General features: G+C 38.7%; 1 protein-coding gene across 6 annotated transcripts in view; it reads right to left on the minus strand.

Annotated features, from left to right (window-relative positions):
- ZBTB46 (zinc finger and BTB domain containing 46) overlaps nucleotides 1–21,383 on the minus strand; it is a 110,682-nt gene that overhangs the window by 34,721 nt on the left and 54,578 nt on the right. For 5 of the 6 annotated variants that reach the window (XM_075900979.1, XM_075900978.1, XM_075900976.1 and 2 more), the window contains 3 exons: nucleotides 8,920–9,201; nucleotides 1,211–1,383; nucleotides 80–131 (listed from right to left, as the gene is read on the minus strand). In XM_075900979.1, the coding sequence (XP_075757094.1) occupies nucleotides 80–131; nucleotides 1,211–1,383; nucleotides 8,920–9,201 (507 nt within the window). The remainder of the gene's footprint in view (nucleotides 1–79; nucleotides 132–1,210; nucleotides 1,384–8,919; nucleotides 9,202–21,383) is intronic. The other variant, XM_075900980.1, reaches the window with a different exon arrangement.

Raw genomic sequence — 21,383 nt, forward strand, 5'->3', positions numbered from 1 at the left:
TGAAACAGAAACACACACGTGTTAATTACTTTAAATACAAAATATTTTTTTTAGTAAAGGTATTCTTCTCTCCATTTACCTGTGTCAGAGTTGTCAAACTGCCACAGTGCTAAAAATCCATCATAGGAGGCCTGCAAATGGAAAGTGCAATTAAGTTAAAATAAAGACACACAGAAAATGCTTTTCACCCATACCCTGCCACCCACTGCTTTAACTGATATCCAGCATTCCATTCAGCAATAACTAATTTCTCTTCTACAAACTTTTCATCATTAACAAAATTCATATTTAGACTTAACTAAATGTGGTGGTTCAATTTTCAGAGTTGCCTAGCACACACAGCCCCCTTCAACTCAGCAAGAACCATGGGTGCAGAGCAATACTGAAAGTTAAGGTACTTTTATTTAAGAGCTGGCATATGGATCCAGGTATCTAAATTTGCCCTTAACCGCTATTTCTTTCCACAGAGAAATACCCATACCAAACAAAAGCATGCTCTCCTTAGTTTCATTTATGTTAAGCCTACATGATATCACTGATTCAAATGACAAATACAAGCTGATTTTTGCATAAGCGATTTGCACTATGCCATTGCACAGATGATAGCAACTCTCTCTATGGAGTAGAATGGATGATGTGGTCTAGGAAGGTTTGACCGAGATTGAGGATGGGTAGAGTGGTAAATTAACCTTTTTTACCAGGTGCAAAAAGAAGAGCTGTATTTTCCTCCATTTGTTTAATAAGGAGGCAAATATTTCATTATTTAAAGTTCATATTTTAGTTCAGAAACTTTTCCATTTTGAAAAGCAAGTCCTGTTTTTATCCACATTTGAGTACTAAAAGCATAATGGATACCTGTGTGTTCAGGCATCCTTATACTGTATTATAACTCTCTGTTTTTTGTGATAAAATGCACACATGCCATTTTTGTAAAAAAATACTAATTATTTTCAGATGCATGCTCCATTGAGGAAAGGAAAAAATAGGAAAGAGAGCTGCAAAGTTTAGGAAAACATTAGCTAACCCAGCCCAGAGCAAATTTGGATATATTTTTTCCTGAAGTTTAAAATTAACTATATTTTGAAAATGTAGCTCTCCAGTATGACATGGTAAAAATATAAAATATGGTTACTGCACATTTTTTTACTAAGGAGAATTTGTGTTAAAATCTAACATTTACAAATTTTTTACAGCTGCCTCTTGATCTTACCTGAGCTGAGGAAGACAGCTTTCCTTTTATCATGGTTTCTGGTGACATTTCACCAGTACAGGAGATCAGAGGGGGGCTCTGAGTGGCAAGGTGTGATGAAGGCAGCAGGGGAGATGGTGCTTCCACTTTGCCATCAAATTCGCCCCTTGAACGATTCAAGTTGGCGCCAGGCCCTGGGGAACACAGGAAACGAGTCTCACCCACGTGAACTAGCACCAGCTGGTGGTTTTAAAAAAGGCCCTGAAAAGGCAGTGAATGAGCACTTGCAGTTTATCTTCTGTCAGTGGGAGGGAACGCAGCAGTGTAGTGATGCCAAGCCTTTTGTGTTTTTAAAACCAGCCTCCCCACCCAAAATGCCAGTTGTTTGCATGTGATGTATGTGGTGGGGGGGCAAAATGGTCACAGCAGAAAAATGGTCACTAAAAAGAGTCACACAAGAAAAAGAAGCACAAAGTAGCACAAATATTCTGAACAATTACATCTCTGAAATACACTGCTTTAAAAAGTACTATTTAAACACAGAGCTCTAAGTTTTCCATGAACATATATACACAAAGGATTTATGAACTATCCATATAATTGTCTTAAAAATTTTTGTCAAAGCCTTAAGCCCAACATGTAACCATAATAAATAAATAAAAATAATTTGTTTTCTTTAGAATCCTTAATTCCAGGTCTAGAAAAGCTTTACAAAGGTGAGAAAGTATTACCCACATTTTATAACATAGGGTAGGTCCACACTGCACAGCTATTTCAAAATAAGCTATTCCAGATTAGTTATTCCAAAATAGCTTATTTCAAAATACCATGTCTACAATGCAGGGAAGGCTCAAAATTAGTCTGAGGCAGGCTTCCCTAATGTAGACGTGCTATCTCGATTTGGAGCCCTAGAAGGCATTGGGGAGGAGTAACTTAGAATGGCCCTGGTGATGGGCTATTTCGAAATAGCAGCAGTGGAGCATCTACACGTGCCTTATTTTGATGTAGCTATTTCGGAATAGGCATTATTCCTCATAGAATGAGGTTTTCAGACTTTGGAATAAGCCATCCATTATTTCAAAATTATTTTGAAAGAATGGAATGGCTGTGTAGATGCTCGCATTTTTATTGCAAAATAATGCTAGTTATTTTGAAATAACGGTTCAGTGTAGATGCACCTTCATGAGAGAGCAGAGAAATTAAGGGACATGTTCAAGAGTGCACAAATACTGTAAACCCTAAAAAAAAAAAAAGTTACATTCCACACCTCTCCTAAAATTTAAGGGAAAAGAAAACTTATTGGCCACTAAAAGGTCAACTTATTTTTGCTGTGCCAGACAAAACAAAAAAGTATATTCCTTTGTTCATACTGTGACAGCAGCTAAATAGCATACAGTACTCAACAGTATGCTGGCAATCAATGGTGAAAATATATAACAATGTTATGGTCAAGACAAGTTGCTATATAAATTTAAAACAGTAAATTAAACCTTAACAGCCATCTTAATTGTTGCCTCATTTCAAACACACAAAAAACCTTTGTTTGTGAAAAGAAAGTAGGCAAAAATCATCAGGAACAAATACTGTATATTCATTGTTAAATATGGTATTGTAAACTAAGCTGTAAAAAAGTAAAACTTAAAATACTTTATGTTCTTTCAAAGGTTTTTCATTCTTATTATAAAAGAGTACAATAACTTGCTTGCAAGATAGCAAAGGTGTGTAAAACTCGGCATAATTTTAATCAAATTATTAAATGTGCAAATATTAAGTCGCATGGCATAAACAATTATGTCACTAAAGATACAATCAAAATTACAATGTAGCTTTCACCTAAAACTATGTAAGAGTCTCTTATTTAAACCATTAACCACCAAACACAACCACCTAACATTTAATTAAATACCAAAAAAGATTAAAGTGACTTTAAGATGTCTTGTAATACTGCAACCAGGATTCCCCATTACTTTCTCAGTTTATTTAATTTTTAGTTCATGTGAAATATTACTGCTACTCTTGCACTACTGGTTGGCCTCCTCTGTTTCAGTCTTCTGTATTAAAGTTACTTTCACCATTTAGTTAGTTACATTCAGGGGTGATGAGCAAAGAACATTCTTAAGCTTTCCCTCTGATGGTGTTTCTATTTAGCAATAAACATTGCAAGGCAACGGGGAATGCCAATGAAAACTAAATGTAGGCAGCAATGAGGCAAATACATTATTAAGTAACTATCTCCAGTTTATAAACAGGTGCATTTATTCTCTTAATTTAGCATTAACATTTATGTGATTTCCAGGTGAATGGGCAATGATCTGTGGCAGTTTCAAGACACGTGGAGAGTACATAAGAATTTAAGAATGGCCATACTGGGTCAAACCAATGGTCCATCCTGTCCAGTAGCTTGTCTTCTGACAGCGGGCAATGCTAGGTGCTTCAGAGAGACTGCACAGCACAGGCAAGCATGGAGTGATCCATCCTGTTTGCCCACTCCCAGCTTCTGGCAGCTAGGGGAGCCCCTCGGCAATGAATTCCACAGATTGACTGTGCAGTGTGTGAAGAACTTATGTATGCTTTTTTTAAACCTCTTGCCTATTAATTGCATTGAGTGACCCAATTCTTGTGCTAAGTGAAGGAGTAAATAACACTTCCTTATTCACTTCCTTCACAACATTCATTATTTTATAGACACCTCTCATGTCTCCTCTTGGTGATCTCTTTTCCACACTGAACATTCTGAGTCTTTTTAGATCTCATCATTTTTGTTGCCCTTCTCTGTATCTTTTCCAGTTTTAATACATCTTTTTTGAGATACAGAGTAAAAAATATTTTCAACATTCAAATGAAGCAGGAAAAAAATCAGGCTTATAATATTACACCACTTTGGGTAATCACACAATCAATTCCCACCTACACAAACATATGAGATTATCAGGTGTTCTGAGTAAATCTACAATACCAATGCAGATTACTCTGTTTACATTGCAGCTCTGCACTGTAACTCTGGAGAACTTGCAGAAGGTGTCCAAATCAGGCTAAATGTTGCCTCAATCTTAGCAAAGTAAGAAATGGTGTTTTAGCTTTTGTAGTTTCCTTGCTAGTTCCCTTAGGAAGCTATACTTGGTATTCAATGTGAAGTGAACAGTTAGCCATTTATTAAAGCAACAGCAAAGGTTGACAGAATGGGCAATTTTTTGGATACTAAGGGGAAACAATATGACACTCCCAGACCTGCCAAGGGGGAGAAGCAAAGGGGGCAGTTGTCCTGGTACCCAGGAATTCCAAGGGGTCTGAGGCACCCAGCTGCCACCACCATAACTACGGCATCAGCCTCAAGTCCTTTAGAATCGCAGACAGAGTACCAGGCGGCATGCTCCAGAGCCCCACACCATGCACTCTGGCCAGCTCTGAGAGCTGGCTGGCCCAGCCCTGCCCCTTCCACCCAAGGCCCCATCCCTTCTAGAAGCACAGAGCTGCCCCTCCCACACATTGTTCAGTGCCCCGGCAACCATATTGACCCACTTAGACTCCCCTGAAAACGGAAAGGAAAGATATGCAGCATCAAATAGATACATAACAACAACAGTTAATATCTACTTATTTGTTTCCACAAATTACAAGTATCAATGTTTCATTAATGTTCTATATTATACATGTAAGTAAGTAAACAGTATCTGAGTTTAGATTTTAATCCATTCTAGCTAATATAGTAAGAAATATTAAGATTACTTTTTCTTTAAATTCTTCCATGGAAACAAGACAATCTTCTTAAACAGAAATTAAAATGATCAATTGTCCTATGATTAGCATGCTCAGGGAAAAACATGCACAGAGCTCAGTGACAGCTACATGAAAATAGTATCTTCCATTGCCAAAAGCACTAACAGATTAGACGGTAAACGTCTATGGAAAATTTACACTGAAATGCCAGAATTGTTATGACATGCTCAAAATGACTTCAACTCTCCTCTAAATATTGTAAGAAGTCCATGCCTACATGAATATCACTCGGGAAAACTGTGTAAATGTATTCATTTAACTTTTAGTGAAAGTATGAATTATTAGCTTCAATGAATATCTAGAAATAAAGTAATTAATTGGTTAGCCCAAAAGAAAAAAGCCCTTCGTACCATGTAATCTATGGTATAACATGCTTCATTATTAATTGCTTCTATAAACAGTTTCAATTACAATAGAGTAAAAAAGGAAGAGCCAAACATTTGGAGAACTTTATAACAGATGAATCTGAAACTATGAAAGGAGTAAATATTTTTTTAAATGAGAGTTGACTTCAGTCACCAGAAAACTAAAAACTTAACTGAATTGTTAGCTCTGGAAAACACGGAAAAAAATCTGAGCAATTTATTTCTTATATATCACCTGAATGACAAGAACTGAAAATCATCCCTTTTATTTTTAAGCTGATTTGAATTGGTTAAATTTACAAATACTGAATTATCATCTGTTCAGTTGTTCTACCCACAATATATTAATATCCACTGAAAAAAAATACTGCATTCCCATTGCCCATTAACTGAATATTAAGTATTCCACACCTCTCAGTGTCATCATAACAAAAGGTACAATGCTTCTGCATCCTCTAAAACGAATATTCATTAACAAAGAACTTTTTACTTTGTTTTGTTAACTTAATGTTTACAATACAGATCCACAGTAAAGTTCACAGGAAACAAAGCCTTTTAGTAAATCAGCAAGCAAAAAGATCTCCTGGGTTTAAATGTATTACAAAAATCAGTGAGGTATGAAGGCACCTTAATATATTTTCAATTAGCTTCTTAGAACAGCATGAACTACGCCAGAGAAAAACTAACAAAGCTGCATTTCTGCAGTAGCTAGGTCTGTAACCAGAATTTTACTAAGGAGGGTGCTCAAGAAGTTCATGAGTGTGTATAGGTTCCTCTCCGAAACTGCTGTGATCTCTTCCCACACGCCTCTCACAGAAGAGACACTGACTGACTGACACCTCTCCCCCATTATCACCCTTGCAAGTTGGGTTCCTCTGCCCTTCCCTAACCTGCTATGGCCATGGGGAACATAGACCCTCCCCCCTCTTCCTCCCCAGATTCCCCACCTCATTACATCCCTGACAATGACTGAGAAGTATACCCCCTTAGAAAGCTTGTATTTCAAACAAAAGTAAATAATCTTACAACCTGTTCCTCCTTACCTCAACCCTATTCACAAAAAGAGCAGTAAATATTAACAGCACTATTTAGGTCATGTCCTCACAGGACTTTTTTTTCGGTCAGGAAGACAACTGAATCAACAGAGGTTAAAATCAAACACACTTTTTTTTAAAAGCTTCAAGCTGAAAACTATTCTAGAAATGCTTAGTACACATCATTTTCAGAGATTTCTCAAATCAGAAAACAATGTGTTCTCATAGAACTTTGTTCACTACCTTTTCAACAAAATAAGTACCAAAGATTAAAATGACAAAACCCTAGATTTGTAAAAAAAGGTAAAGAATTGAAATAATAGGAAGAAAACATCCAAAATCTATTACTAACATAAAGTGATTGTACTTTATGAATCCATTAGCAGTACCCTAATCAGTTGATGCATTATAATTTATGAATATAGTCCTAAACACTGATTTACAAGCTATCACTTATGGCTGTTAACAAAAAAATAGGATATAAAGTTTAATGAGAAATGTAAGTGCAGAGAGTTAAATATCACTAAAGAATGAACATTAGAAAGATACTCAGATTGAAGTGACTATTTAAAAAGTTTCGCTTGCATAAAGACCAGATAATTAGGGCCTATATGGGTGAATTTCATATGCTGGTAAAAGCGAAAGGGAATGTGAAATAAAGTACCTGCCAACTTAGAACCAAGAAAAAGGGCTGCAACAGGGCAATCCTCCCAGTGTTGTTACCTTTGCCTATGAAGCAGAAGCTGCTTCATCATGTTATTACTCCCACAAGTAGTGGCTATGACACACTGCCTATGTAACAGGTAACACTCTGTTGATTGGCTCTATTTCCAGCCTCCAACCCATCTACAAGCGTGGTGAAGAGACGCTTTCTACAGAATGCAAGCTAGGCAAAAACTCTCCTGTGCATATACTCTACCTACTGGTTTCTCTATATATTTACAACAAAAGTTTAGGTGGCCATTGGAATGAGGCCATTTTCTCTCTAGGAGCAAGCAATCTGAACAACAGAGTATTCTACTATTTTGCTTAGAAAGATTAGCAAAGTAAAGAAACCATCCTAATATTAAAAAAAGATAATCCCTAAAACAAAACAAGAAAAAAGATATGCCTAAACTTTAAAAATACCCCACAGTTTTCTCATTTTTAAAATGAGACTAACTACACCAAAAATAAATTCCATTATTTTCATTTGGGGTGTGAGAAGGAATATTTAGATTTGCCATTATATTATTTTCAATTGCACTGTCACTGCACGGTATTCACCATGCAATTCAGGTGACTGTTAGTTTAAAAGGTGACCTAAACACTGGGCTTCAAAAATGAAAATAAATAAAAATCAAACACTTATTAAATGCTCTTTTCACTTTGTTTATTTGAGCCAATTATTTTCTCCCCTCATTTCTGGAAATTTTAAGTGAATATACACTGCTAATGGCCATCTCTGCTTTGTATAACACTCTAGTTTGTGTTTTGCTCTGCCAGTACTACTGAAAATACCATCTCAGTAACATACATGGTTCTTACAGCTATTTTCTTCAGCACACCTAAGTTTTACTAGTTCTATACCCTATAGAATCTAAAACATTTATAAAGACTTATACATAACTATAGATCTACCTTACAGGACAGGCAGGATATATACTCCGGTTCTTAATGATGTGTGACACAAAACCAGTAGAGTATAATCTGAATCAACAAAGAAATCATCCAGTACTATCATGTGTCCACATGCTTCAGACTTGAAGAAAGTACGTTTCAAGTTAGTAACTCACAGAATGATTGCTTTTGCTCTGAAGAAGAGTTCTGTATAAGCTCGTAAAGTTCTCTCTTTCACCAACACAACTTGGTCCTATAAAAGGTATCATTTCACCTACCCGGTCTCTCCAACAGCCAGGGACCAACAGGCATTACAGCAACAGTATAAATACTTTTACACAGATTATTTGAGGATATTTAGTAAATGTGTAAGTGTCTAGTTACAAGATGCTATCAAGAATTTTCCTTCCTTCCTCAATTCCAGTTTTTGTAATAATCAAATATTTAATTCTAAAAACACCACAACAAACAACAAGCATTCCTCACTGTGCGCAAGCAAAGTGGAAGTCAGTACAACTATGGAACCTCTATTGGTTCGTTATCAAATGCAGAAAATCTAAAGGAGGAAGCAAAAAAAGATTAGGCTTCTAGGATCTACAAACATGACTACACCTCTCATTTCCACCTGGCTTTAAGATTGATTCATTCTGAATCCAAATCCTACACAGCATCTTTAACAGAAAAAAGCCAAATATTCCATATTCTTTAAATGCATAAAGCCAGGCGCTAAAAATCTGTCAATAAGAACAATGTACAAATCAATGCAATAAAGTTGATACCGCATAACACTAGACAACAGGTTTCCAAACAATGTGGGATGTGGGTTCATACAGAAGTATAACCTATATATAAACAGTAATGGAATAATAATCCTAGAGTAACCTGAATTTCCTCCATTTTTCCTAGTTAGTTTTAAAATTAATCTTTAAGGAAAAATATTAAAGTATAAACTTACGAGATAAAGAATGTGTGCCTTTGGGTAAGTACTCGAATAGCAGAGAACTGTCCTCTCCCAGCATGTCAGCTTTCAGAGATAACAAGCTGTTCTTACTCATGAGGGCTGCTCGCAGGTTAGCAACTGTTGCAGCCTGAAGTGCATCATCCTTCTCTGGCGTAAGAGGCTGAGATAGGTAGCTAGCATCACCTCCTATGAGTGCTTCATCAACACTTGCGTAGAGGTCTGATCTCTCCATGCGGCTATCTGAACTGCTGGGATCTGTCACTGCCACATCAGCACCTATGTAAATAAAAACACCATTAAAGAAAAATACAAAATATTCAAACTTTCACGGTGAGATATCTACCACATGTGCATTTCTAATCTTAGGACTAAACAGATAGGCACCAATACTACATAGGAAGAGGGTTTATGGGTACTGTTTTCATAAGTAGATGATGGTGAGTTCTGGTTTGGGTCTCAACTTTTACTGTCCATAATATATTTTCTTTTTAACCAGTTACACATTTTTACCCAACCCAAAACATGCAACTCATATGCTTTTAATGTCCAGACTACAGTAAGATTAAAGTAAAAACTGTGTTAGCCTTTTCTGTTGCCAGCCAGTAAAGATTTATTCTAATATATGGTAAGAAACAAACTGAATGCAAGTACCTCTTCCATCCTTTGAGAAAGCCAGAGGGTGAATTGCAATATTATGTGATCCACAAGAATGGCCATACTGGGTCAGACCAAAGGTCCATTTAGCCCAGTTTCCACCAGATGCCCCAGAGGGAGTAAATACAACAGCTAATCATCATGTGATTCCTCTCCTGTCATCCATTTCCAGACAAACAGAGGATAAGGACACCATTCCTACCCATCCCAGCTAATAGCCAGCGATGGATCCAACGTCCATGAATTTATCTAGCTCTTTTTAGAACCCAGTTAAAGTCCTACTCTTCACAATATCTTCCGGCAAGGAGTTCCACAGGTTGACTGTGTGCTTCATGAAGAAAAACTTCCTTTTGTTTGTCTGAAATCTGCTACCTATTAATTTAATTAGGTGACTCCTAGTTCTTATATTATGGGAACAAGAAAATAACTTTTCCTTATTCACTTTTTCTACACCAGTCATGATTTTATAGACCTCTATCATATTCCCCTCTTAGTCGCCTCTTTTCCAAGCTGAAAAGTCCAATATTTTTTAATCTCTCTTCATATGAGACCCATTCCAAACCCCTGATCAATTTTGTGGTCCATAATCTTGAAACAGAGTAGTGTACACTAGGGATGTGTCAAGTACTTGAGTACTCACATCCCCTCCTGCTATCAGAGGCAACAAGGGAAGGGAGTAGGAGCTGGTCCTGGGGGGAGTTGGCTTAAGTGCTGGGAGGAACCGGCTTTGTCTCTGCAGTGCCATCTGCCCCTCCCTCCTGTGCACTGCTGCCTCTATCAGCCGGGGCTGGCCATGAACAGAGGCTGCTCTGGCAGCAGCTGCCAACTGGGACCCTCACGGACAATGGCTGTTGGACCTCGTGTGAGCTGGGACTAAGCAAGCCCAGTCCAGTCCCAGCTCGTGCCGGGTCTAGGAGCTATCCTTGCTGCAGCTGTGCAGTTTAAATGTAGTAGGAGCCAGACTACCTGCCCACAGCCTCAAAAGCCACAGCGGGGCGTAACTCCTGGAGGCCTCCTCTCTTATCAACTAATTGTGTAGTTGATAAAAATTCTATCGACTACATGATTAGCTATTTATTTGCTTCATAATATCCCTAGTGTACACATTACAAGATGCAAGAGATACATCAGAACCAATTCAAATAAGGTTCTCCTCCAGATCTTATGAACTAGTGGGATAGGGAACAGTATGTCTCTGTGTGCTGCCTCTGCCCCCCAGCACTGTCGTAACAGCCCTCATTGGCCAGGAGCCAGCCAATGGGAGCTGTGGGCACAAGCAACAAGCAGAGACATGCTGTTCCTATCCCCACAACGGGAGCACAGAGATGAGCCTGCAGCTGGCTGCTTCTGGAGCGGCATGGGGTCACGACAGGCAGGAAGCATGTCTGAGCCCTGGAAGACTGTAGTGGCTGGGGTTCACAATTGACTGACTGAGGCTCCAGGACTGAACATTCAATCGCAATTAAAGGGCTGGTGACTACTGCACTGAAAACTATAAGATCATAAGAACAGCCATAATAGACGGATTTTTGCTGTGACCAATATGTAGTCTTCTGACAGTGGACAATCCCGGGTACCCCAGAGGAAATGGGCAGAACAGGTAATCATCAAGTGATCCATGCCTGTCTCTCATTCCCATCTTCTGGCAAACAGAGGCTATGGACACCGTCCTGCCCATCAAGGCTAATACTTATTGATGATCCTATTCTCCATTCATTTATTTAGTTCTTTTTTGAACCCTGTTATAATCCTGGCTTTCACAACATCCTCTGGTAAAGAGTTCCACAGATTGACTATGCTCTGGGTGAAGAAATATCTGAAATATCTCCTTTTCAGAGAATCACAGAATGCTAGAACTGGAAGGGATCTCGAGAGGTCATCAAGTCCAGACCACCGTCCTCACAGCAGGACCAAGCATTGTCTAGATCATCCCTGACAGGTGTCTGTCCAACCTGCTTTTAAATATCTCCAATGATGGAGATTCCACAACCTCCTTAGGCAATTTATTCCAGTGTTTAATCACCCTGCATACTTGCGTTATTTGCTTTTATTCATCCTCTGTAATTTGACCTAGCGATGTTAAAGACTAGTCGACTATCGGATAAGCATTTGCTTACTGGATAGTCTTTTGAATAGTTGATATCTCTTCTCCCTCCTGCCCCCGCCTGCTGCCTCTGTGAGATAGTAGCAGCAAAGGGGAGGTGAAGGGGTACTTAAAAAATGGTAGTGCGAATCAGCTGCCCACAGCGTTTCCCTGGAACCTGGAATCAGCTGGGGAGTCCTGGCATGTTTTTGAAGAACCATCTATTTCTGAGTGGTAACAGCTAATTTACACCCTATAACCATGGTGTCCAACATGCTAGCCACTAGCTACATGTAACTATTTAGCCAGTTGAGTGTGGCTAGTTAATTATAACAGTACTGGTAACTGCTTCAGAACTGGTTGGACACCATGGCCCTATAATTTTATATGTATAGTTGGGATATATATATGTATAATATGTATGTTTTCCAATGTGCAAGACTCTGCCTTTATTGACCCTGAATTTTAGCTGTCATTTTGTTGCACAGTAACCCATCCAGTTTTGTAAGATCACTATAACTCTTCATAGTCATTTTTGGATTTAACTGTCTTGAGATATCTCAACAGCAAGAGAGTGAAAGGGCTTTGTTTGAAAATAATTCTTAAGTGGAAACCGCTACAAAACATAGAGAGATCAAAAAATTAAAAACTGAGACGATGGAGAAGGTACAAATACAAGCACAAATTAAATATTCAAAACAGAAAAATGTAAGGCAATCTACTCTGTGGGGAAAATAATCCACAATTATAATGTGAGTGACATGCTTGGAAAGCATGAATTCTGTAAACTACACAAAACTATCATCAAAACATACCAGCCCTATCAATATAACCATTTATCCACCCTTTACATCATGATGATGATTGACTATAATCTGTAAAAACCTGTATTTTATTCACCTGCCATAAAGCTTACTTGCCTAAGTCAAGAAAAATTTACAAAATTGGCTAAAACATACCTGGGGAACAGGCAGGAGTTTGAAGGCAGCTAGATACTGTGTACTGTGATACTGGACATTAAGTTGTGTATCCAGAAACATCATATACTAGGAAAATAATCCTTCCATATTGCATTGTTTATACTACGAAATGTATCAGACACTGACATTATGCCTCTGCAATGCATATAACTATACTAAAGCTGAAAATAACTACAAATGAAAACAGGACAAAAAACCCACATTCATCAGTGTTTCATAAACAGTGGGTGAGCACGACTTGGTACAAAGTTCAGCTACTATTTCTGAAACTGCTATGACACATTTGGTTTTGTTGCTGGTTACTAATTTGAAAGTCCATGTCTAAGTTCAGTCTGTTTACCAACTCCAGGTAAATCCCAGTATTATAAGAATGTTGGGCTGGAAAAGATCTTAAGAGGTGATCCCGTGGTTTTCAAAGCTGGGTTGCAGGCCCGCCCAGGAAAGCTTTGTTTATCTAAGCATTCATAGACACGGTTCACTGTTCCAAGCCAAGGTGAGCTGTGGGAAGCAACATGGGCCAGCCTACCGATTCCCGCAGCTCTCCTTGGCTCCCACACTGAAGCTCTGTCTATACTAAGATTAAAGCGCAGTCATGGTAGCACTTAGTGTGGTACTGTGGTCATGGCCAGAGCGCGCTCTCAGCACTCTAGCTAAATCAGCTTCACAAGAGTAACAGCTAACAGGCTGGGTGCCTGTTTACACTGGCACTTTACTTGATGCGTAAAGTAACTTGATGCGCTTGGGTGTGCGTGTGTCTTTTTACACTCCTGTGCAAGAAAGTTACAGCACAGTACCTTGCCAGTGTAGACAAGCCCTGAGGCAGGATTAAATATACATAAGCAATCCCTGACAGATGTTTTTCTAACTTGTTCTTAAAAACTTCAAATGAGAGGATTCTACAGTTGACACAGGTAACCTGTTCTAATGGTTAACTATCATTATAATTAGAAAGGTTTTTTTTTAGCACCTAACCTAAAACTCCCTTACTACAAACTAAGCCAATTACTTCTTGTTCTACCCTTGGTGGACATGGAAAACAATTCATCACTCTCCTGTTTATAACAATCTTTTCTAAAGAGTTACGTCACATCCATGTGATTCGAGATGGCATATCACTGAGTTCCTTTAGCTTTCCTCCCATTCAGGTAGACTTGAGGTTTTTGGAGCGAGCTATGTCTAGAAGGGCTATAATGAAATGTTTCAAAGGAGCAAACTTACACTTTGAATACCTTCCTAGAAAACCTAGTGCCACTACTGAATTATTTTCCACAGTAATATTTGATCAGCTAATCTCCAATTCTCATTCTAGGCACCTATATATTTATTTTGAACACTTAGCATAGGACATGTTCTTGGTAACTGTAGCATGAAAGAAACAAATGTCACTTGTCAGACCACATTACTCATGTGTCACAGCAGATCAGACTCAGAACGCTATTGGGATTTAGCACCTCAAGAAAAAATGCAGCTGATGCAGAATGGGGTATAGTCTTGACGACCACCAAGCCTCTCTGCTGAGCAGACCAGCCACCAAACTGAGGGTTCAGAGTTATAATGGAATGGCACTGAAAGGCAGCTGATCCTTTTGACCTGAAAAACAAGGAGCTCAAAGACCATTTCAAAACTCTTATGTTGCTAATTTGGGACCCAATGCAAAAGATTCTACACTCAAAGAGGATGATTCCAATCAAGAGGTCTATAAACAGTCACTAAGCTTTTAAGAATTTTTTTGAAGACTTCCACGTTAACTTCAGAAATCAGTCATATGGGAAGCTATGGAAAATGATAGGTACAACTTAACATACGCCTCCTGGGACCTGATAGCTTGAGTGACATCTGTGAGCAGACAGTAATGCATTTATGTCAGTCTTGCTACTCAAAGAAAACTGGTAATGCTCATGTCTGTCTATGATTGACATTAAGATGACACTTGGTTTAGAGCATGCAGATTATTGGATTGCTTCAAGTCTAAAGATATCTTACAATAATTGCAACCAATAAAACATGCATGTTTAGAGACCCTTAAAAAAGCAAATATCAAATAGCACATAATTTTTGAAAAGATCAGAAACTGAGCATTAAACTCTTCAGACCATACAAGAAATGCAAATTTATTTCAAACTATTTTGTTCTAAAAAAAATAGCAATTTGACCTTGACATACATTTCTCATTCAAGCCACATAAAAGGAATAATTACTCCCTGCCTTTGTTTTATAATCACTGCCTAATATTTGTATTACAGAACTGTTTTACTGATGTGCCATGAAAAAAAGGACTGATATTTCTGGACCATATACAAAAGAATGCTGTAGGATAACATTCTACTACTCAAGCTAGTTAAATACATTAAACAACAAGAAAGTTATCATGACTGCAAGAATTTCAGATTTTTTTTTAAGTTTAGGTTATCCTGTCTCAATAATCATCCACCAAACCTGTGTCATGTAACCAATGAACCAAAACCTGTTCTGTCCTTGATTAAAATTTACTGCTGCAGTAAGGAGAAGAGCAAGTCCATGAACTATGTTACAGTGCAGATAGAAGTTGACACAGATAAATGAAAAATTTAATTAAACTGTGGGAGTAGGATCAGAGAGTAAGAGTGAGCATTTAAAACATGCTTCCATCAACTAAAATGTATTAGCATCAGAGATAATTATTTGCAGGTCCATCAGATTTAATAAGCTTTTTAGATAAAGCTCTAATTATAAAAAGATTGTATTGTCCAGAAAAACAACATGAAGTATTAGTTCTCAAAGTTATCTGTGAAGAATTAAAACAAAAATAAGATGTGATAATGTAGCTCTAAAAATATTTGAACAACAAAAAAAGGAATAATGCATAATTCTAATCTTAAAGAGCTTGAAAAACAAACTTGACACTTACTTTTAAAATGACTAAACCTATTAACCTGGATGAAAAATATATGTGCCAACATCCCTAGACACAGATCATATGCTGAAAGAAAAAGCTCCTGCAATTTAAAGGTTGAATACAAATTGTGTACTGTAATTTCTTATTCCATTTAAGGCATCTGAAAAAAACTGACTCTTGCTTTTGTCATCCATTTATCGCATGTTGGCTTCACTCCACTTTTTGTTTTTATTTCCCACGGGATGAACTTCTTTAAACTGTTTTCCCATCTTAGTCTAACTCCTCCTAAACATTTTTTCTATCATACTTTTCTTTTTTCCCCCAGGTTCCAAAATCATTCTTCTCTTTTTTAATTTGTTCCATCCATTTCTTCCCCCTTTCTCCTGAATAGTGAATTTCTGAAAAAATGTTAACCCTCGCGTGTGAGAAGGCAGGATATTGATATACTAGGAACCAGCTAAAGTAATGGTGTCCAACCAGTTCTGAAGCGGTAGCTACTATTGTGACTACTGCTATAGCAAGCTAGCCACACTCAACTGGCCAAATAGCCACATGTGACTAGTGGTTAGTGTGTTGGACACCACGAAGCTAAAGGGAATTTGATTCCTCTACCATAAGTCCCTCTGTGGCTACCAGAATGAGAGAAAATAACTGTTTTCCCATCTCAGTCTTCAGAGACTCCTGAATGATGAGAGTGAAGACAAATCTCCACTGGAAGCTGAAGCTATATAAATTCAGGCTGAAAATAAGGTGTAAATTTTTAACAGTGAGGGTAACTAACCATTGGAATGACTGCTCAAGGGTTGTTCTGGATTCTCCCTCACTGAGCATTTTAAAATCAATATTGGATATTTTTCTGAAAGACACATTCTAGGAATTATTTTAAAGAAGTTCTGTGGTCTATGTTATACAGATCACACTAACCAAATGATCCCTTCTAGCCTTGGAAACTATAAATCTATGAATAAATTACCTGATTATTTTCTCTGTCTGATTTTTGGGTTCCCAAGCCAATAATTCCAGTGCCTGAATCCGCTGCTGTTATACACAATTTTAGGCACTGCAGCAGAATGAAAACACCCATCACTTTGGCTATGTAATTATGGCCTTTATGGTTCTGATTAGTAACATAAGAACTGATACAACTTTGGTCACTTTCATTCTGCTGAGGTGTGGCAAAGCTGTAAGTAACACTAAAGATACAAACTGCAGCACTTTATATTCTGTTTATGTTTAGAAGGTCTTCTTTAGCATAAGAGTTAGAAACTATATTTCTTTTAAATTAAAGCTTCAAGACTCCACCCAAGTAAATTCCTATATATGTCAATTCCTATATATGTAGTATCATATGCATCTGCAAAGCAGCCACTACCATATTATCTGGACATCTAATAAAGACAGACATTCCAAAGAACCTCTTATAACCAATTATGAATGGGCAATCCCACTTCTACTAAAGAAAGAACATCTTCTAAAATGTGTGGTTGTGATGGCAGGGAGGCAAGGAATTTTGATTTTGTGGGACCATACAAAACAAAAGGTGAAAACAGCTTTTCCTTCAGAAGTTGCTAGAGTTGATTTTTCTGTGGTATCACATTTTCTTCAAATGTCTTTATCCTACGTACAATAATGTTTCAAAAAAATAAAATAAAGTCTAGCATATAAATTGATAGCAGTGTATGATCTAATCTGTGGAAGCTAACTGTAATTATATATGCAGTCATCTGTAAGGAAGCTAGATGAATACCTAGCACACAGTGAGTACTACTGGAAATAAATATTTGGCACAGCAAAAATACAGGCATCTGATTTGTACTCTATAGTTATTTATAGAATATCTTCCTCATGCCCCCAGGTGGGATGAGACCGGTATATCCACACGTGGATAGATATGTTTAAAAAATATTGTCACTGAGGAATAGGAAGTCACCAGTCCCATCCACAGTCAGATGGGATTCTAGCCGGCAGGTAGAACAGGTTTATTAATCCACAGGGATACAACATAAAACAGACTTGTCATCTCAGAAACCAAAAACAGTTAGTACAATACACCTTAGGGAGAGAGGGCTCAGAGCCAAAGGCTCTGCTCTCCAAGCCAGCGTGACTCACTCATACAGCCAGCAGCCCATCTTCCCCTGCAACCAGCCCCACCTCCAGCTTTTGTTCAGCTTCCTAAGCAAAGGGTGCCACCTGATTACAGCCCCCTCCTGGGCTCAGGTTACAAAAAGCATCAGCCATTGTGTACCTGACACGGAAATTCCCACCATCATAAGCACTGGTGCAATGCCCAGGAAAACTGACACACACATGCACACACGCACACACACACTGGGTTACTACAGGGCAGTAGAAATCACATGCAACATAAAGCGAACAGAGCAAATACAATCCCCACTTGGTTACAACTATCAATAATATTTAACTTTGCATTTTAAACATGTCACGTTTATTTATAAATGTTGTGTTCATGTGTTTGTAACCCTAAATTAAGTGTGTAACCATCCAGTGTGAAGGGGACATTAACTTCACAAGCATGCACTGCAGCTGCCACAATGGCCTGCATCCAGCCACCTTCAGAACAGAACAAACCAAAGCTTTTATATGTATTGCGTTCTAGTGCAGTGTTTCTCAACCAGCGGTACAAGTAGCCTTAGGGATACTCGAGAGAAATCTGGGGGGTACATCAAGACAACTGAAATTTGGAGAAAACTGAATATTTGTTTTAAGTTTAACAGCGCTTTATTATTTTTGTACTTTTTATACCCAAAAATTTCATTGCCTGCCCGGCTACGATTAAGTTGTTTAAACAAATGTGTTGCAATGGTAGAAAAAAATTGTGTGTCTGTAAACTGCAGGTACTGGGGGTACTTATTTTTCTTTTTTGAAAAGGGGACACTTTATTAAAAAAAAGGCTGAGAAACACTGTTTTAGTGGCCATCTACTTTGCCCCCACTCTGAGTGCAGGAGCTCAGGTTTGCACCCTGGGGAAATAAGTATTAGAAAGACTGCCAGTGCCACATTAAAGATATAAACACAAACCCTCTTCTAAGTGACCACTTTAAAACACAAGATTGAAGGAAAATATTGTTTAAATGGAGTTGTTAAAAGCACATTAACTCCAGACAAGTTTAAATGGTCAGAGTAGTTACAGAATATTTTAGTTACCGGGATATATATTCTCCGGTGTTTTTAATCTGTAGAATAAGAGAGACCTATAGCTTTAAAGAAAAAGACGGCAAAGATAAAGATGGTAACTTTAAATAAACGGAAGTACTGAAACTCTAAGTTATAATTCATCATGAATAAAAACCCTTCATGTGTTTATATAGCATTTTCCTTCCCATCCCCCCCAAAACACCCAGGCTACTGTAAAGTTAGAGCACATTCAATCTGAAGTCAATAAGAGTTAAATATAACTTATGTATTAAAACAGAGGTTGACACAAAAAGTTATGTACAAAAATAACTCAGAGTCTACAACTCTGTTTTATCTTCAATAGAAAAATAATATCTAAAGCTCACAGCTGAATAAAACAAGATAGGATTCCACAATAAAGAAGACCCAATATCCAAAAGATACTTCATTTCAAGTACTTTCCCTAATGGGATGTGCCATTATAGTAATATATTAAGTTCCATATCTAGCATTTATGGCTAGCCTATTGTTGCTGGAAAGTCAAGTAAGTTCTAAAATATTTAGGTGCAAAGTCTGTGAACACATACATGCTTAACATTTTGCAAGCGGGATTGATGTTAGGGGAGGTCTACTGATGTGCATAAAGCTACCATATGTACCAATATTTGCAGGATTGAGGCCTTCTGATTGTATGATTCGTTATTTGTAAAATACTAAATTTTTTACACTGTTATAATATGTTAGTTATAAGAACAGATTCTGGCAATTTATTTATTGCATATTCCTTAAAATAGATAAGTCTACAAGAATTACAGGTTGGATCTCCCTGGTCTGGCACTTTTGGGACTTGAGTGGACCCAGATGAGGGATTTTGCCGGACGAGAGGAAGTCATTTCTGGTCCCCATGCTATTGGCCCCATCCTCTGCCCTGCCACCCCAATGGGCTTCCTGGCTTCCCTGGGCAGCCCATCTGGGTTGCTCGCTGGTCTTCCCCCCAGGAGCTCAGCTGGGTTGCATACTAGCTCAGGCCTCCTCTCCCAGATCTGCTAAGCCACATGCTGAGCTCCTGGGCCCCTCCTCCCCTGCACTGCACTGGGACTCTCTGCTGCTGGAACATCCATGGTTTACATGCCAGATCAGAGAGTCCCAGTTTATAGACAGAAGAGATTAATAGATGACATAGGATTGATAGAAAACAAGCCCTACTGTAGCTTACTGCAGAAGTGGAGCCCAGCAGCCAGTGGCATTGGAGGGGCCAGCACTGATATAGCAAATCCCCTGGTTCAGAACCGGTCAGGTCCAAGAATGCTGGACTATGGAGGTACAATCTGTACTAGGGATGTAATAGTGTAGTCCATTAACCGATAAGCAAAAGTTTATTGATTAATGCTATAGACTACATGCATTTCCCTCCCCGCCCTTGCCAGTAAAGGTTTTAGCAGGCTGGCCAGCAGTCCAGCTCAGTTCTGGCTTGCAACAGGTCTGGGTCCTACCCCTAATGCATCTGTGCATTTAAAGTGTATTAGGAGCTGGGTGGGCAGGCAGCCCAGCCCAGTTCCAGCTCGTGCCAGGTCCCGTAAAGGAAGCTGGTTTTTAAACTGGCTCCCCTTGCGGACCATCTCCCACATGGCACCCCATGTGAGGTCTCTGATACAGAGGCAGCAGCGAGGAGCGGCAGGGGGCTTCTCCAGCGTGGAGCCAGAGCACACTGGCTACTGACTCCGCCCCCGGGGACTACAGAATAGTTGACTAACCAATAAGAATTCATGAGGTTACTCGACTATTCAATTAACTGATATTTAACATCCCTAATCTGTACATGAAATTCAATAGGGCATTCCTTGCTTGTTTTATATCAACAATGCACTGTGAAACTCAACATTATAAAACACAGTTGATCTGTGTTCCTGCTAAGCTGCAGGGCAGCACAGCTTCACAGGCGATTAATCAGCCCCACCCAGTGAGAGACTCAGGGCTCCAAGCACAGAGCTGACTGAATGGGGCTGATGATCACCTGTGAAGCTGTGTTGCCCCACAGCTTAGAGGGAACACTGCAGTTGATTATGGCAACTGTGGTACTGCCAAGGCATTCCCTTCATGTACATACATGTGCATGTCTTCCTGCATGTATGCATATATAAAGAGCAGCTCTGTGTAAGCTCAAAGGTGTCTCTCTTTCAGCAACAGAAGTTGGTCCAATAAAAGCTATTACCTCCCCTCCCCGCTATCTTTCCAAGAATCCTACAACAGATGAACTCTGAAGAAGAGGGGAAAATAGTATGGCTTTGAACAGGCAATACTCTCAAAGAGCCACAGTCAGAATATTAAACTGTTTGTTCTTTTTTCTTAAGAGAGACCTCTGCATAATCCTACTTGCAAGATGCTAGCAACCCAGGAGGTTGAGCTGAAGAATTCTAACACTATAAAGATTGTAAAACTACCCTCAAAAGGTCAGATTCTAATATCCTTCTCTGTGTTTAATAATATTTTCATGGAATCATAGAATACTTGAACTGGAAGGGACCTCGGGAGATCATCAAGTCCAGTCCCCTGCAGGGCCAAACACGGTCTAGATCAGGGCTCCTCAACTTTGGAAGCCCCGGGGGCGATAATGATGCTCTCAGCACATGCCGAGGGCCACAACTTAAGTGTGGTTGCAGATATATGCAAATAGCTTCTTTCATATTGATGGACATTAATACAAAGCACTTCCCACAATGCCCCAGCGCTC

This window comes from Pelodiscus sinensis, chromosome 18 (assembly GCF_049634645.1).
Source record: "Pelodiscus sinensis isolate JC-2024 chromosome 18, ASM4963464v1, whole genome shotgun sequence".
Classification (NCBI taxonomy): Eukaryota; Metazoa; Chordata; order Testudines; family Trionychidae; genus Pelodiscus; species Pelodiscus sinensis.